Source organism: Micromesistius poutassou, assembly GCF_964030765.1.
Source record: "Micromesistius poutassou genome assembly, chromosome: 14".
NCBI lineage: Eukaryota > Metazoa > Chordata > Actinopteri > Gadiformes > Gadidae > Micromesistius > Micromesistius poutassou.
In genome coordinates, this window is record NC_140284.1 from 8,334,728 (window position 1) to 8,353,293 (window position 18,566).

Sequence of the window (18,566 nt, forward strand, 5' to 3'; positions counted from 1 at the left end):
ATACAAAAGTTGTCAAATTATGAACAAGATAAAGTAAACATATTTTCAATTAGGGCGTGGCATCGAAATGGGCGTGGCCTGTGATTAAAATCACCACAGTTCAGACGGAATGTTTGATTTTAGCGGGATCAACTTAGTGGCTGTGGGGGACCAAAGTTCCAACTGCTCAAGTAAAATTAAGTCAATGGACAAAACAACATGGCCCCCAGAGGCTCAAAATCGTCCAAATTTAACTTAACGCCAAAAGGCAGGGTTAACTTAACCCAATCATCATCAAACTTGGTATAGGCACATGGGTCAAGATGAACCTCTCCAAATTGTATCCATATCGGGCTATAGGGAGCAGTATAACAATTAACTGAACCTTGAACCTCTCCAAATTGTACCCAGATCAGGCACTAGGGGGAGCTATATCAATTAACTGAAAATGCTGACTTTGGACGGCCATATTTTCTGATTCCTTTCTTCTACAGTCATGAAATCCAGTAGAAATCTGTCTCTCCTAATGTTGAGCACATGTTCCTAGGAAACCCAGAACCTGTAACAAAATGGCGACTGGACGTCCAAATTAGCCCAATCAATGTTAGATGACTAAATGCAGGGTTAAATTGAGTCAATCATCACCAAACTTGGTGTACTTAAAGAAGCATAGGTCAAGGTTAACCAGGCTAAAGTTCATCAAAATAGGATAGGCGGTGCTAAAGCAATCAACTGAAAACTTAAAAAACTTCTCAGCCTTTTGACGTACAGTCATGAAAGTTTGTTCGCCCATCACCAGATCCAAGCTGAGGCTATTCCAGTATGAACCGTATGCGAACAAAAAAGGTCTTAATTGTCTTCATCAGGGTCTTAATGGTCTATCAAAGGTCTTAATGGTCTGTCATGGTCTTAATGGTCTGACAGGGTCAGACCAGTATGTGGTTTGACTGTAGCCATTGTTTTTTTCAATACAATATTTATGCTCAATTTGTATAAATAAACACAATGTAGTGAGCAAAATGTTCTGTTTATCATATTATTATTATTATTACAAGTAGTAGTTTTAGTATTATAAGTATGATTTGTATTATTATCCTTTTTAGGTTTAGCTTTGGATTTTATATTAGATGTTTTTGCATTGGCTGCCGATCCACAATAGAGGGCGCTACCAATTAATTCAACACAAACAGCCATTTCATAATACAACATTTACCGCCAATGAGCGGTGTAGTTATGCTCCAAGTGCAATGCAAAAGTATATCACCAGAGAGAAGTAGATATTTGCCTAGCTGGACTTCAAATTTGTGTGTTGAGCTACAGAACGTTCAAGAACTTTACACATAAATTACATCTTATGTTTTAGTTTGCTATTAAAAATAGATGCATACATTTCATACAATAATCAATAAATATATTCTAGTTCAAGCAAACTCCATCCCTCAATGTAAGCTCAGAGAGCTATCAATAATATAATTTGAAGGTTACTGTTTGTTTGGCTGAAGGATATGGCTGATAAAGATACGTATACATTTAGATGTGATGAACTCTAATTTAATGGGTTCCTACTGCAATCTGTCATATAAGATTAACGGCATTGACATTTTTATCTAATTATTTAGAAATGCACACATTAAATACCCTCGCTGTTCATGTAGTCTTGCCCTTTATCCCTTTTTCTTCATGAAGTTTAAATTCCAACACCATTCAAAATCGTTTTGAAAGTGTTATCAAAAGTGTTAATATTTGTTCCACTGGCCTGTGCTGCTTTAGCAACCCAACGTTTGATTACAGAAACATACAGTACCGTAATAAATTCCGCTGTCATCTGCTAAATAACTGTATGAGTGTATCCATCTGGAGAGAACGTCTCCTCTCACAACTGGAAGGTTGCTGGTTCCTCACACACTGACACAGGCTGACACGAGCGCGTGTATGGGGAATGTGTGTCTGAGTGCTCTGCCTGCCAGAGCTGCACTCCTTGTGGCTCTCCTAGCTGCTTCCACTTCATGCTGCTGCACTGGCACATCCTCCAGCACTGCCCTTATCTCTGGTTGGACCCTTACCCCGAGTGGTGCTGGGGGGAATCCTGGGAATGGTCCCAGGCCAAAGCTCTTTTTCTTGGGTCACTGCTCCCCGTCTTTAAGCCACTTCCTCCAGGTGCTCACCAAGTAAGGGGATGCTGCCCTCCTCTGGGTCACTGGAGTAAATGCTGTTGAGGCTACTCCTGAGACAGCTGCTGACCCTTCTCTCCAAGGTGGCTAGGTCCGGACTTTCTCAGCAGCCCTCAGCAAGCTCCTGACACGGAGCTAAAGCAGCCATCTGGGCTCCATCCTGGTTGAAACACAAGCTGGCTAGGGGAAGTGAATAGGTAGTTAAGGCTATTGAAATAGTAGCCCATAAGTTCAAATATGAATAATCAGGCAAGATAATGTTAAATGGTGAAAAGTTTTGGAAGTTACATTTATTTTATAAGTGATCAGTGAGGCTGGAAAAGTGTATGGCTCGTAATAGATGCGGCTATATTAAAATGCACATCATGACTCAGATGACTATTCAATTTTTCTCTATACAATACTTCCGTCAGCAGCTTCTGTTGTTTACCATTTCCAGCAGGTACTTATATTCCTTGTTCCAAGGATATTGCGGGTAGGAGTCTGGAAAGGCTCATTAAGGAGCGGAGGGGGTGAGGCATCACGGCCAACACTGCTTACAGGTAGACTTAGGACATTAGGGGTTGAGCCCAAAGCCCCTTCAGCCATAGGCTAGCCTTTCCCCAGCCTATAGGGTATCTTACTTTGATTAATGACACATCCTTTTGTTTAAATAATCATCCCTTATAATGAACTAATTCATTTTAAACTCCCCGATTGATTGAAGTGACCCTAATAAATGAATGAAGTGGTGGACGGACATTTGAGAAGAATAGCTGATCAATGTCTCACACTAGTAATTAGCAAATGAATTGGCAAGGCTGTTTTGGACACGCCTTGTGTAGTATATGAGCGCTGTGTCGTTTCGCGAGACTTACCATCAGCGGGCTTGGTGCAGATGGTTCCCTCCAACACGTGGGACTAATTGTTTTTTGCACTTGGGTGCAAAAAAACTGCATTTTTAAAAATGGCATTCTGGAACCACAGTGTTGTTCCGGAAGTAAAAATCCCATTCATTTTCATCATAGAGATTTTGATTAAAAGCCATAATGTCCTAACCATCCAAATTATACATACCACACACCATACATTGTGAATCGATGTTTTTTGTGTCAAAAGTTAAACGGGGCAACATCTCGTTTTATAGAAAAACGTTTTATTCGCGATGTCTTTGAAACCACTACACTACCCATAATCCTTAAGTGTAACATGACGTCTCTGATTGGTGGAGCTCGCTGTTACCGGGAAACGTTTACTGCAGCCTCAAAAGTCAAGCCATGGATGACTGCTGTCACTGAACCCAATCGCTTACCGCAGCAACCATGATTTCCCTTAGATGAATGGAAAGTTAGAGAGTTGTTGTAAGAGCTGTAGAGGAAATGAGCTCTACATGTTGAAAAATATGTATGTATATATATATATATATATATATATATGATTAAAAATAAAAGTAAAAATATATGATATAGCACTAGCAGTGCTTTTTAGTAATTTTGGTAATTTAAAAGCTAGGAATACATAATATTGAAAAATATGGAATACGTAATTGGAATACAGGACTGAATTCACATAAAAAAACGAGTAACGTTATTACATGGTGACTGCAGTCAGCAACGAAGAGACGTACCATGTCGATGACAACGCTATACAGTATATGAAACACTTACATACACACACACACACACACACAATATATGACACAACTTATATTAACAATATAAACAACATAATAATGACACTAATAGTGCGCCAGTCATTACAGCTCGAGCCAAACTAGAGGCCTTTACTGGGGTGTAGATGGTGAGAGACTCAGAGAAATGTTAAACATGTTCTCCATCTCAACTCCATATCTATTGAACTAATGTTGACAACAAAGTGAAAGTAAAGTCAGTGTTTTAGAGTAGACTATTTAGATATGATTGGTATCAATATCAATACCTTATGGTCCCTTTTCTTCACCCTTTTGTAGCCTTAATTGCACTCTCTTCTAAGATTTATTTAGTGATGTCTGATTGAATGTCTGATAGTAATATCATCATTTACATAAATATAGGGAAGTGTAATAAAGTGTAATGAAAAAAGTGAGTGTTTTACGTCCATTTGTTTTTGCTGAAATTGATGATTCTCCCCAAGCTTCGACTCCTTCTTCCGACTCCATGATCTTGGGGCTCCATGGCGGTGGTGGCTTTCTCCTCCTCCAACTGCCCCACCTAATGGGAAATGTCAAGGTGTTTTAGGTTCTGAAAACTAACAAGTCATGTCGAGGTTATTTGTATAAAACTCCATCACTGTTGCGGTCTCAAAGGGCTTCAAAGACCTTCCCACAATCATTCTTCCCCAAAAATGTATACACAAGACACATTTCATTGCAACCAAATTATTCCCTCAACTCACATTCAAGTATTTTACCGTCAGGTAGCCTACACAGAAAAACTGAGTAGGCTACTAAGCTGGGCAAAAACTTAAGAAAAGTAAGAAAAATCAACAAAAAAATCAAACTAGCATACCTTTAAGTGCAGTTTTCCATCTGGTTGCTGCTTTGGTCCAATCTACATGTCAAGTCTTCTTTTTCTCTGCTCAGCTCCTCTGCCTTCTCTCTGGATGTCTGACAGTCTGCACACTGCTTCTCCACCTCTAGTTGTGCATGGAGCTTCTTAACCTTCTGTTTGAGTCTTTCTCATCGGACACAGACTGCAGGAGCTCAATGAGTTGGTCTTGCTGTTCCTGGGCCTAGATGCTGCTAATTATTCCCTCCTGCCTCCTCCATCACTTGAGCTCAATCGTTAGCCGCTGGGTAAATTTGCATCATTTAGACTTGTGGTCCCTGCATCTGGTTGTTTTTGTCCTCGATCATCTCCTCCTCATCCTTCACTCGTGGTCCTTGCATCTGGGTGCTTTTGTCCCTCATCTCCTCCTCATCCTTCACTCATGGTCCTTGCATCTTGGTGCTTGTGTAGCTATCTACATCATTTTCTGTAGGTTCATCCTAGACTGATTGGCTGCAGTTTTTTGGAGAAAATAAGCTTTGTGTTATGTGTAGGGCAGTGAGCTGAGTTCACCCTATGTGTTTTGACATGGGTAAGTCAAAAAGTGAAGCCGCATAATAGAGTTAAAGCATTTATCAACGTTAAAGTGGTAGAAAATCAAAGGATGTTTTTTTTTTTACAAAAGAAGCTTTGTGTTATATAGGCAGGCCTTGTATTAACACGTCAAAGTTGGTTTGACACAAATTCGTCCATCGAAGTCAGTGCTAAATAGATTTTTCGAATGTGTCGAATATCCAACGTCCAATATAAAACCAACTTTACCACGCTCTTTCTCGTGAGACAATTTAGGTAGGCCTACTGTCTTTCTGATTTGCTTCGTGGATTTCTAGACTGTAGCCTCTTCATCCTGCAGTTCACAAAATAATAAAGTTTGAAAAAAATGCCATTTTGATAATTGACTCAATATTTTTTTGAAGATGATAAAGTGAAAGTGAAACAAACATTGGAGGGTAAAAGGCCGTCGTACTTTGAGGTGGTTAATAGAGAGGATGCATACATTATTACCGGAAGACTGCTGCTACTTAACAGACTGCATGCTAGAGAAATATAATGTCCAATATTGTGTTACTCACGAACAAAGCGAAGTCCAGAAGGCATGAAAGGGAATGGAAGATGTAATGAGATGTCTATAGGTCGGCTATACTTATCATCGACCAATAGATGGCGCCAGAGCAATATAGAGAGATCTCTAACACTGGATGGCGCTATGGGTCTTTAGTGTGACAGCCCATCTAGCGAGCAATTCAAGAGGAAATCAGTTTAACCTGTACATGCATCGCGGGAAGAGGCATTTTCAAAATAGTAACTTTACTAGCAATCATCTGCTCGTTATATTGGGGTGGGTCTGTTGAAGGTGGCATTGCTGTTTTTAGGCTGTGACAGCCATAGGATAGGATAGGTAGGCCTACATTGTATTTTTTTTTTTTAACTTAGGGGCATTGTCACTACCTGGAGCTTGCACTTAAACGGAGCCTGGGTCTATTGAAGGTGGCATTGCTGTTTTTAGGCTGTGATAGCCATAGGATAGGATAGGTACATTGTACTTTTTTTTTTTTTTTTACTTATCTCTATATTAAGTGGGCCTAACTTTACGAAACACCTGTGGAAGAGGGTGCCCACTTGATAACCCCAATGATATTCTGCTTACTGCTGTATTTACTGCTGTTAGTTGGGCTAGTTGTCCCGTGTTTTTCACCTTTGGTTGGTAGTTTGGTAGCCAGCGTGCTTGTAAGGTTGGTTTGGACAGGGGCTTCTGAATGTGTTTTCCTTGGATTTTGGCACAAGGGATTATAACATCTGATCCTGTGTATTTATGAAATTATTCACTAAGAAACATTACTGGTGAAGAAAAAATTAAGAGGTTTATTTTTGTGAGAATATTTATTTCATCATACATTATGAACATGTATCTAGACATAAAGTAATATAAAAACAATAACAAAACCCGACTTACACCATTGAACAATTGCATATTCATATTCTTCTCCATTGCACAATGATAATTAATAAAAAAAAATCAGAAAAAAGAATCATTCAAATAAAAAAAATATTTAATGCCTTGAGACAAACATTTCAAATAAATACACATCAATATTTAATCTAAAGTAAACAAAGTCTTCCCCAACAGTAGTGCTGTGATAGTGCCCACGTAAATGTCCCAGAAGACTTGTGCCAGGTCCCAGAAGAGGGCAGTGTGTTTCCGGTTGTCCGACGCCTTGAGGAACACCATCTGGTCCCAGAAGGCAGGCGCAGTGTCCGCAATCCCCGGGGAGCGCATCTTGAGCAGGCAAGCAGAGGACGAGTCCCAACACTGCGGCTCGGTAGGAAGAATCGGTAGGTGCCGGAGCATCTCTATTGGATGATTCCGATGACAATGAAAACCACTGTTCATCATAGGATACGTCATAGGTATGGAAATGAGTGTGCATCAGTCCTACACTTCTTTCCAGTGCATTACTGCAGTACTAAGTTGTGCACTATGGGGAACCAGATTTGTACACTCACATTTTAGACCACTTTACAATATGGGGACATCCTAAGAATTGAACTATATAGGGCCCAAGTGGACAAATTGGAACCAAACCTAGGAAGCTACAGACTGGTGGTCAGACTGGGAAGAGGGCCTTCAGGGACAGGGAAGACCACACGCTTCTGCAGAAAGATAGCAGGTTGGGGCATCTGTCTCCGGCTGCTGGTGGGGTCAAGCATCTGGCTCACGTCGTTGTTAACCTTTGTCAGAATACTGACCAAGTCTTGGCCACTGGGAATGCAAAGTCCCAGTCAGTTATAAGTCTACAGTTAATCAATTTGAAGTCGTTCCTTCATAGTCAGAAAGAGCCTTACCGTTTGCACATTCAAGGATTCATTTTTTCTGTCTAAACAGGCGTTGCATTTCACTTACCGGGGAACCATCTGCACAAGGTTCTGGCACAAGGACTGGATGAACCATGAGCCTTGCTTCTTGTCTCTCAGAGAGACATAGGAGGGAACGGTTGCCATGCCAGTCAGGAAATCTTCTCTGCAGGTTAACAACTCACTCGCTGGAACAGCGGCGTCGCTGAAGATGTCCACATGGCCGCCGGGTCCGTCGGCCTGGACGGGGACCGCCTGCTGCTCCTGGGTGCCCTGGCAGGCCTGGATGAAGAACAGCTTGGGCTTCCCTCTCAAGTAGGCGCACCGCACCCCGTTCAGAGGGTCCTGGAGCTCCTCCAGCCAGACCCGCTCCCCGTCCACACCGTACACGCCACCCTCCAGGCCGTGGCTCAGGACCACACAAGCGATGCAATCCATCCTTCTGTGGTCCCTGCTGGCCAGCTCCCGCATGGAGGAGAGCATCTGGTCTCTGGTGGCATCCTGCAGCACCTCCACCTGGAAGCCCAGCCAGGTGAACACATGCCTCAGGCTCTCTGCAGGACCAGAGGCGCACACACACACACACACACACACACACACACACACACACACACACACACACACACACACACACACGGGATGATTATTTGCCAATAGATAACAATAGATATAGATGTAAATATGATAGTAAAACATTGTATAACATGATATGTGAGTGTATGTACTGTATAATACTGATCTGTCTATAAATAAGCAGAATCTGGACTTAGACTGAGACTATATAAGTATGGTATTAGTATAGCATGGGCGTACCTTCATCATTGTGTGTCCCCATCCGATTACTATGGTTTCCACAGGAACGGCTGAAGTCAAAGTTGTTGACGATCCAGCAGAAGCCTCTCTCTTGACCCGACATGGGATATGGAGTGGGATCCGTCTGATCCTTTAAACACAAAGCTACATGAGATGAGTCTCAGTATAACACCAGAGGTCAAAGTCGGATTGTTGTGTAACCATTAGAAGTACTGAACCTCTTCTTCATCCTCTGCTGCTTGATGAAGTTGTGGACCAGACTCTGCGTTGTTGGTTTGAGTGGAGGACAGGGTTTCAGTGGAGGACACAGCATGCATATGGCTCTCATTCTCTGGAATGAACGTGACAGGATAAATAGAAGTAGTACAAATAGAAGAAGTACTACACAATGAAAAGAGATCTCTGCATTGACCTTCACTAGCTGCAGCACTAGGAGTATTTGACCATCACTAGCTGCAGCACTAGGAACAGTTGGTCGGCCCGGGGGACCAATTCCAGATCTACTGCTGGTGCTTTGTTCATGAGCACAGACAGCAGCGTATTGATGTATGGATGGTGTGCGTTTGTACATACAAAAAGATACCATTACGAAACTAGTCATTATATTAATTAAATTACTTATGATACTAACTCATAACTATGAATATCCAGACGGACTTCTATCTTCTGGATGCAAAGACTGTTTCATTATACTTTGCACTGTTCATTTTTGTCTTTTGCATTTTTTATTTTATGTCCGTTACTAGATTCAATGTAAAAAAAGAAAAAAATGAAAAGAAAAAATGTCCCAGATATGTTCAAGATGTAATATCCAAACTGAAATAAAAAAAATAAAAAAATAAAAACTATGAATATCCAGTTTGAACAAACACAAAATCATAATGGAGGTTTCAGAACGCTGCCAGTCGCATCTGATGCACTCAATGAAAACCAAAGTGGCCAAACTTGATATTAAGCTGCTGAACTAGTGGAGTACTACTCACCCGTCAGTGTGTCAGATAGCTGGAGGGAGGACAACTGCTCCAAGTCCAGAGGCAAGTTCTAAGAGGAGTTCAAGGACAACGTTAATGGTTTGTGTCTGTTTGTGATGGACATGTTTCTTATGAAACCCTTTGCAGGTGATGTCATCTGGACCTTCTTACCTGAGGAAAATATGGGTCTTCACCAGGGCCAGAAGCTGAAAAAGATATTTGAGTAGAGTAGCTTGAGCAGTTAACAGAGTGCAATATGAGGTAGACTTGACATTCATCTTCTGCAAGCATTGTAAGGATAATTTACAGTTTCAGCCACCAAATTGAAAGGCCTTGTCCAAGGCTTTGTCCAGAATCAAATTGGGTTTCTACTGATACACAAAAGTGAGTTGTAAGATGAAAGGGGTTGAAAACACACAATTGTTACGTGTTCTTAATCCATCTTATCCATGTTACATGACTAACATGATTAATTCATCTTATCCATCCTTGATTAAAAAATCATGATGTTAATTCAACATACCTGTATACATAGTTTACATGTTTTTTGTAGTAAACAAGGGTTGTGATTACCTGGTATCTCTTCTGAGGGTGGTAGCAGCGATGTTGGAGCCTGAATCAAAAGGAGAGAGATCTCTGAAAACTCTGCTCAAAGATCATGTGATGTGTAATATAAGGACAGATTAACGACATGGTATATTTATATATTGCTATCGTATGCTGCTCTTGTACCACTCCATGGCCAGAGATATCGGATGAAGACTGCATTCCGAGGTCGTTGAGTCCCGTCTCTTGGGTTATCGTTCCTACGAATAGGTTTAGATTTGATTTTTGATTAAGTTAAATCCCTCATATTCTATGAGACGATTCTGACTTTTATTGTTACCTTTCAAATGGGGGGTTTGTTCACCATGTAAGGCTTTAAACTGTTGGATGTCTTTCAGCAACACTGGACAGACATTTTCCAGTATCTGCTCCAGCAGATGGAGGTCAGAGTTGCTCAGGAGGTCCTTACGCTCCATGGCTAAGAAGACTTCAAGTGTAGACTAAGGGATAAGAGCATTGATTAGAATAGCATTAACAGACTATTCCTCTGTTAAGCACTCTGAATGGTCTGTTATAAGTGTGCTATCTAATTGAACTTCCCTTAGGTCATCAAAATGTTTGTAGAATAACATTTGAGATGAGTTTGAAAACATCATCTCTTAAAAAAGATAACTATATTCCTTATTAGAAACATTCAAAAAACAGCAGCCCTGGGTTTAGAGCGCATTGAGAAAGCACTTACAACACTCGGCTCCAGTCGTGCACGTTGGAGGTCTTTGGTCAAAAGAAATTTGATGGATTTCAAATCATTTTCGGTGATGTTCTCCGAAAGTTGATAAAGCAGCTTCCTATGTTACAGAAGCAGACATTTAGATGGGTGAAAACAACAGTTTCTCTAGATTAATAATGTTAAATGCATGTTGGGGGGATTTATTTACCTGTAAGGGGAGATAAGGCTTACTGTTGTAGACCTCTTACTATTGAGATCAAACTCACGCAGTAAACGAAATCGTCCGATGACGTGGAGTAGATCGGCGAGTAGGTAGGGTTGCTCCTCGCAGAGGATGCTGTGGTCCTCCAGACGATGGAAGACGTCCATGGGGGACTCGACTGAGCTTGGATCGATCGTCCGATTCAGGATATCCGTGCAGAGAAAGGCTAAAGCTTTTGTCTCATCTTTGCTCAGGGCCTGTCCCACCTTTAGTAGCGTCTCCCGAAACGCCATCTCTGTAGCCTACCGACAGTCATGTTTTATGAGCTCTGTTTAGTTGTTTTTGCGGTTAGGTGATATATGCCTCGGCATGTCTATGGGCGTTGGCCCAGCTGCGAGAGAGGCATTCAACTTGAATCTTCCTTGTTAAATGCACACCATAAGACAGGTATTGAGAAACTTATTAGTAGCCGCTCTGCTATGAGAACCGGCGTCACTCCATTTTAGGGTTGCCAACCGTCCCGTAAAATACGGGATCGTTCCGTATTTGGCAACTAAAAGACCTGTCCCGTAATGAACTGATACGGGACGCACTTTGTCCCGTATTTTGGGGTCGTAATCGCGTGAACGCGTCTGCCCGCGATCGCGCATAACTCTTCCCCATAGGCACCATAGGCTCACTCCAATCTTTTTAAAATTTCCAAATTTCCAAATCCCCCCTTCGCATACACACACGGTTTACTAAGTAAACCGCGTCTGGTACTTTGAAAAGCGCTATATAGGCTAGCTGCAATTTTGCACATTTTTTTATATTTACCTATCGAGTGTGCTTTCACGTGACCTTACGCCCCCGTCCGCTGTAGTTTCAGGCTTCTCTAAACAAACGGATTCGATATGGAAACGACCAGCAGTCACATGTTTTATAAAATTGATCCAAATGAAGACAAACAGCCGGTCTGTCTGTTTCAGTGGTTCACTGTGTGGTTCAACTGAAACCGAAAGCATATGCCCTTATATGGCAGGCGTGTCGTATCTTACGGAGGCGTTTCCCTACTGGTGAGATGAGGCTGGAGATTACTTTGGAGGTGGAGGAGGTGGAGGTTATGGAGGTTGTTAAATCAGCTCACACGGTCGATCATCTTCATTGTAGTGTCAATCATTTATTATTTTCAACGATAAATAAAGCATTGGGATAAATCACAGTGATACGATGCCAGACACATGTCGGCCCTCTACCGCTTAGTTTTTTAATAAATTTGTTCTTTTCGGAGACCTGCTGTGACCTTTGACCCCCGCTCCCAAGTGCCGAACTCTGATGCTGAGCCACGCGTGAGATGATTTCTTCAACCTGGAGAAGTTTGACTGCGATTTCTTTACCCGAAAGGACTCTAAAATGAAGCCAAAAATCAAAAGAACATTAGGCAATTAAAATATGACTATCACGCATACGCACACACACACACACACACACACACACACACACACACACACACACACGCACGCACGCACGCACGCACCCACGCACGCACGCACACGCACGCACACACACACACACACACACACACACACACACACACACACACACACACACACACACACACACACACACACACACACACACACACTAACCGCCCCCCCCCCTACACACGCACACACTCACACAGGCCGTCCCCAATTCTCTGATGCAGGATAAGTAGACGACAATTCTGTAAATATCGAATCGTTAACTTATTAAACGACCTCACCTGTAACTCATAGCCTACTGTAAAACGTAAACACCTACGGTCCGTAACGAGAGAGTGCACGGAGGTGATGCGGTCCTTGGGCAACTTCAACCCCCGCCTGCCCAGTCCGTGGCTCCTGGCCAGGACGCAGTCCACGTAAATGTCCCAGAAGACCTGCGCAAGGTCCCAGAAGAGGGCGGTGTGCTTCCGGTTGTCCGACGCCTTGAGGAACACCATCATGTCCCAGAAGGCAGGCACGGTGTCCGCGATCCCCGGAGAGCGCATCTTGAGCAGGCGAGCGGAGGACGAGTCCCAGCACTGCGGCTCGGCCCGGTAGGCGGAGAAGGGGTCGACCTGCCCCGGCTTCTGGCCCCGCAGCGGCACCGCGCAGAGGCAGCTGAGCAGCAGGGCTTCGGCCAGAGGGACGCTGAGGCGCATGATGCTCATCTATCCACAATCACACAGGTATCCCTTATCATTTCCACAGTTACACACATGTCTGAAATTGATTGATGCTGATTGATGGGCGAATCGTGCGTTATATGATCAGAAAATACAATCGTCTTTCTTCTGTGGTTGGCCTTTTTCATAACGTTTTTATGAACCTAAATACCCCGATTAAAAACATGTTATCCAATAGGTGTACATATTATCGACAGGAGCAGTTAAACAAATAAACAAATAAACTCAAATAAACTAGCAAAATAGCAGGAATAAATGTATCAATATTTGGAATCTAGCCTTTGCATTATTGATTATTAAAGGCCTATCTAATAGTCTACAAGGTTATCTGCATACAAGAAACGGGCCTCAAACTATTAAATTAAAACACAGACTGTCTGAAACAACTCAAGGACAACACTTACCAGATTCTCCGGATGCAACAGGTGAAGGATTTTCATTCACAGTTTGGTTAGTGAGTTGGGATTTAGGTTGACGTCAGACTCTATAAAGGGGCGGTCGAACAATTCTTTAGGGTCCTATAAAATCATAATATATATACTACTGATTGATTATAAAATCATATTATATATACTACTGATTTAGCTCAAGAAGTCACGTTTCTTCCTATTCCATTCCAATCTATTCCACTGTTTTATTTATTTTTTATCTCAGTTCTCTAACAATATGAGATATGTCCTCTATCCATCAGTTTTTAACTGAACCAGTTCCACGTGATTTTGAATTAATGAAATATTTCAATTCTTAGGCCTTATATTTATGTTTAAGAATGAATGTTAATGTAGCATAAATAAGTTATTCACTTATGAGTCGTAAATAAACTCAATCGCAACCTGATGTTACTTTATACAAAGTACAGATAAAGTGTATATAAGCCTACTGTACATGTAGGCTTACTATACATTGAGCTCATTCAAACTTTACCTCGATTTTTTACGATGAGCAAAGCACCTAAAAAAGAATCGGATAGGCTACAATAGCTGCCAATCATGTGAAGAGCTGGCATGTCATGTCCCTGTCATGTGACCCCCCCAGAGTTGAGGAGTTGGTCTCCCTGATCCTGTCAGCAGGGCTGCCAACTTTTGCGTTTTCGCTGGCGTGAGATTCTGTACAATCTTGTAATGCATACCCTATAGCAGGGTCCGCGGTTGTAAATGTTGACGGGGGGGGGGGGGGGGGGGGGGGGGGGGGGTGTCAGTGGAAGTCGGAACATCTGGAGCAACCCACTCCGCCGTGGATTCAGTCTGAACAGTGTTAATTGTACTCTCCGCGCTTTTAGTGAAATGTCAGCCGCGCGCCGGTCCCGTGCGTCATTGTTCTCCTCGAGGGGGGGATCTATAATTGAAGAGAGCGTCTCTCCATCACTCGGCGTTCAGATGACGCAGATGGACACGTTTCAGTAGGGGGTCGAAATTAAGCTTTTCTTTCAGAGAATAGCGTTGTTTTTCAGATTTAACTTTCTCACACAAAATGTAATGTCACCGAAAATAATAAGTGTTTATTGCAAAGTATCAGGGTCAAATAGCCTAATAATTACAATGAATGCTAATTACTAATCATCAAATAGCCTGATAATTACAATGAATGCTAATTACTAATCACTAATCACACTGACTAATCACTAAAATGTTACTAAATTCCAAGTACAAGTATTGTAGTTAAAATTTTCTCAAGTACAAGTAGCCTACAAAGTACTCTTTTCAAAACCTTCTCAGAGTACTATTACTAGTTACTTTTGGTCATATTTAATGCCTCACCAATCAAGTTTTCAACTGCAACGGGGGATCCATAATCTCTAATCAGGGTTAACTTTGAACAATGATTTTGAGCAATTTTACATCCTGTTATAAGATAACTCTTGACTCTTGATAACATATCTTGAATATATTGGTTATCGTGACTTAATTAGCTTTTTTCAAACCCAAGAAAACATACATTTATTTTAGTCTATAGCCTACTTTGACTTTGACTGGAGTGTCATGACACTATATGCACGACATCTGTGATATTTAACACTCCTCTTATCTCTGAATCATTTGTTCAATAGCCTACACAAAACGACTAAAACTATTTCAAGTCCATAACTGAAGTTTAATTTTGAAGCTTGACATAACAAGACAGTCAGCCATCCATTCAGCCTACCGACTACACCCTAGTCCGACTTGTTGCTAGGTGAACTCAGAAATTCTCAGGCCAATGCAGCATGCATCTTGTCGTCCTCAATATACTTGCCTGCAATCCACCTCTGCATATGCAAATACTATTATTTGGTATCCCTTGCTCATGTTGTCCTGTTAAATGTAATGTTTTTAAAGTCTCACATTTTTTTAATGTACCATTGTCAATGCAAAACTATTGCCAATATGAAAATGATACAATAATGAATAGACTAGCTAGACTGTATCATGGAAAGTGCCTTATATCATTTCGTATTTTATTTATTGCATATACACTATGCGCCACATCTGTTTGTGTTTAAAGCACAATGAATAAGATATACTTGTATATAGATAAAAATATATTGTTTTAATATTGAAACAACCTAGAGTTAATAAGAACTGTAAATACACAGGGGTGTTGATAAATCTAAATAGGTATAGATTTATTTTATGTAAAATAGGAACATGTAGAAGTGGAGTGTCTTTCTGTGCGCCTGAGCATGAGAAACAATATTATAGTAGTACTATTAGTAGTAATAGTACTGTAGTAATAGTATCATTAGTATATTGTTCATACTATACTATATATATATATTGTATACAAATAATGAGTTTAACATAATAATAGTAATTCAATTGAATGAGTAGGTATAACAGTTATTGATTAGTCTCAGCTGATAAAATCTGTCCATATCTGAGATAGCATATGGCAGAAGAGAAAAATAGAGTTAAAAAAACTGCTTCACTAGAAGCTACAAGTATATACCGCCTTCAGGGTTTTTAGCTTTATTATTATTTCAATATAATTGTGTTAAACAACGAAGATAATTAGTTTAGGATACAATTTGTCCCAAACTCAGTTATCCAGGTACAGTTTCCCCGTGCATTGCATTTCAAAAGCCCAAGGGAGACCACAGGGTTAAAATACATGGTTTATTCATTGGTTCAACTGTACATGATGCAGTGACACGGACATTGTTATGATGACGATGTTAATGATGATTGTGAGTAAATAGATGGAAGATTTTACACAATGCAGGTGCTGTGTCAGCTCCTGGAACACACCAACTCTACCAGCTGGGCTGCGACCCAAAGACCTCCCCCTGTGGGCTGTTCAGGCCAGAGTGTGCTCAGGACCGGATCAGTGTGTCGGATTCAAAATGGATTCACATTCGATGAGAAACACACAGACATGATTTTCCGATCCAAGAAATGTAAAAGAATGCTCTGTTGATTTTAAATCATATGTGGATCCATTATTTTTTTATCGTTATTATTATTATTCATATTTCCTATTCGGTTTTTCAGTACGTTAAAGCTAAACAAAAGATGAGGAAATGGCTGAATACAAAAGTGTAGCTAATTAGCAGAGGGTTTTTGTATTTCCATGTGTATACCGATATCGTTAACCCATTCATTTGTGCAATATCTTTCTTTGCATAGTAAATAAAAGTTAAATGTTTCCTTGTGGACATGCACCGATCTTTTGAAGCGTATTATTCAGAATTCGGGACACTCCCATATAGAATCATTAAGCCCGCTATTGTGAATGCATGCAGCGGGGCCACCATTAGAGCGGACCTTCAACCCTATAAGGAATCTAATGAGGGCCCGAGAAGGCCAAGCCAGTATACAGGTTGGGGGGTGGAGATGAGGTCTGTCCCCATTGGCCAGGTGAACGCCCGCCTGGCCAGGCTCCCATTGGTCCAGGAGCCTGTGGGAGGCGCCGCGGGGGGGGGGGGAAACAGACACGGAGCAGAGAGAGAGAGAGAGAGAGAGAGAGAGAGAGAGAGAGAGAGAGAGAGAGAGAGAGAGGACAGGGTGACGGGGGGGAAAGTGCTCTTCGTGCGTCAACATCCATACGTTCCTGTGATTGGTTCTTTGGCTTTTGACTTACCATCGGAAGGACATGTTGGTGAGGAAGAGAAGGGGATTGGTTGATTAATCTGACCCCTGACCTCTGTCTGTGTAGTCAGTGCCCAAGGCTCTTTATGTCGGATATCTCCACCCCGCCCCCCCTCGCTGTTCTCTGTGGATCCTACTCACTGTGACCCTGACCCTCATCATGTAACATGTTGTACTTCCTCTGTTCCAGCGTTTTAAGTGTACTCCAAATCCTCTCTGTTTGTCCACGCCAGCTGTAACGCCTGGTTGAGCTGAAAGCAACACTTCAGCCTGGGGACATGTTGTCACCTCGAGACAGGATCCTCCCGCCGCCCCTTGCTCTACAGACTGGCAACGCGTGAGTACATGTGTGTGTGTCCTTTCATAAGTGTATGAGTTCCCTCCCTATCGCCTGCCTCCTAGCCTCCTAGCCTCCTTACCTACGGCACCTATATAAGTGAAGTATCTAGCACTTTGGATGGACTTACTTACTAATGAAAAGCCAATCTCCTCTCGGGCGCATGATTCATATTATTTTCCCCTCTCCTCCTCCTTGATATATATTCATATATATATATATATATATAAATTGTATTTTTTGTCCGTTTGTTTGCGGTAAATCGCTTGCGTCGTGTAGCCATGCAGAGTCTCGCCCTCATGCCAAAGGGTAGCGCAGGAGGAGCAGAGAGGTGTGTGTGTGTGTGTGTGTGTGTGCGGAGGGGGGTCATGCCAGGTGAGAGAGGAGGAGTGGTGGTGGTGGTGGATGAGGAGTCAGCCTGAATGCCAGTGCACCAGCACTAGGGAGGAGGAGGAGGAGGAGGAGGTGAGGAAGAGGAGGAGGAAGAGTTCACTCTGGAGACCAGGTTTTGGGGGAGCGTTAGTTGAACTGGGTTCAGTAGGGGTGAAGGAGGGGAGAGAGGGGAGGGAGGGGAGGGATGTGGGGGGGGGGGGGGGGGGGCTGCAGTTCTATGCCACTACCATGGAATTTGTTAAATTGTCCGCTTTTTCTTCTATCCTCTTGTGTGTTTTTTTTACTTCAAGTAAATCTTACGCCGAAGGTCAGTCCGGCTGGCCCCGAGCCAGCCAATGGGAATCCTCGTTGAGGATGAAGAGTAGGAGGGGGAGGGGGAGGAGGGTCCCTCCCTACTAGCGCCACCACCTCCTGTCGAGGGGACGGGCAGAGGAGGAGGAAGAGGAGAAGGAGGAGGAGGAGGAGGAGGAGGTGGGGCTTAGATGGCCGAGGCGTTGGGATCGTACCGCCTCTTCTTCACGTTCCTTCGGTCGTCGTGGCGATGGAGAGAAGACAGGTAAAGAGATAGTTAGCGGTTACGGTCACATTGGTGTGTGTGTGTGTGTGTGTGTGTGTCACAGCTAGCCTAACTAGGACAAAGTAACTACTCTCATCTCTTCAGGTGTGCGGTCGAATGCGTACACTAAAACAATTACATTATGCTAATAAGTGGACAGTTAGATAGTTAATAGAAAATAAATTGAAATTTAATTCCTGACATAATTTAGAGATTTTAATTGTCTTATAGTTTATGTGAC

At 42.2% G+C, this 18,566-nt stretch overlaps 2 protein-coding genes and 1 pseudogene across 6 annotated transcripts in view; all 3 read right to left on the reverse strand.

Moving 5' to 3' along the window:
- Positions 1-6,889: 6,889 nt before the first annotated feature.
- On the reverse strand, positions 6,890-11,760 carry LOC311358379 (caspase-8-like). 3 transcript variants are annotated; one of them, XM_084478392.1, is made up of 13 exons: positions 11,607-11,760; positions 10,797-11,092; positions 10,601-10,706; positions 10,199-10,358; positions 10,045-10,118; positions 9,886-9,925; positions 9,484-9,518; positions 9,325-9,382; positions 8,560-8,672; positions 8,342-8,471; positions 7,578-8,082; positions 7,260-7,436; positions 6,892-7,027 (listed from the first exon to the last, which is right to left on the reverse strand). In XM_084478392.1, exons 2-12 carry the CDS (start codon positions 11,081-11,083, stop codon positions 7,268-7,270), a joined length of 1,677 nt encoding a protein of 558 aa, XP_084334518.1. In that variant the 5' UTR covers positions 11,084-11,092; positions 11,607-11,760; the 3' UTR covers positions 6,892-7,027; positions 7,260-7,267. The 3 variants fall into 3 exon arrangements, with proteins under 3 accessions (XP_084334519.1, XP_084334517.1, XP_084334518.1); XM_084478393.1 differs by having other exon boundaries at positions 6,890-7,436; positions 10,223-10,358; XM_084478391.1 differs by having other exon boundaries at positions 6,890-7,436.
- Positions 11,761-12,028: 268 nt separating this feature from the next.
- On the reverse strand, positions 12,029-12,960 carry LOC311358808 (protein FAM237A pseudogene; annotated as a pseudogene). The gene is made up of 2 exons: positions 12,573-12,960; positions 12,029-12,177 (listed from the first exon to the last, which is right to left on the reverse strand). The product of its transcript is annotated as a protein FAM237A pseudogene (transcript).
- A 5,018-nt stretch (positions 12,961-17,978) lies between these two features.
- Positions 17,979-18,566, reverse strand: part of LOC311358084 (disintegrin and metalloproteinase domain-containing protein 23-like) — a 28,787-nt gene continuing 28,199 nt past the window's right edge. For both annotated transcript variants that reach the window (XM_084478078.1, XM_084478077.1), the window contains one exon: positions 17,979-18,293. In XM_084478078.1, the coding sequence (XP_084334204.1) occupies positions 18,286-18,293 (8 nt within the window). In that variant the 3' untranslated portion in view covers positions 17,979-18,285. The remainder of the gene's footprint in view (positions 18,294-18,566) is intronic.

Coding starts and splice junctions, on each gene's coding strand:
- LOC311358379 (XM_084478391.1), bottom strand. CDS start 11,083: ATGGCGTTTCGGGAGACGCTACTAAAGGTGGGACAGGCCCTGAGCAAA. Junction 9,519..9,885: donor ACCCTCAGAAGAGATACCAG/GTAATCACAACC, acceptor TATCTTTTTCAG/CTTCTGGCCCTGGTGAAGAC. Junction 8,083..8,341: donor GGGGACACACAATGATGAAG/GTACGCCCATGC, acceptor CTGGTCCTGCAG/AGAGCCTGAGGCATGTGTTC.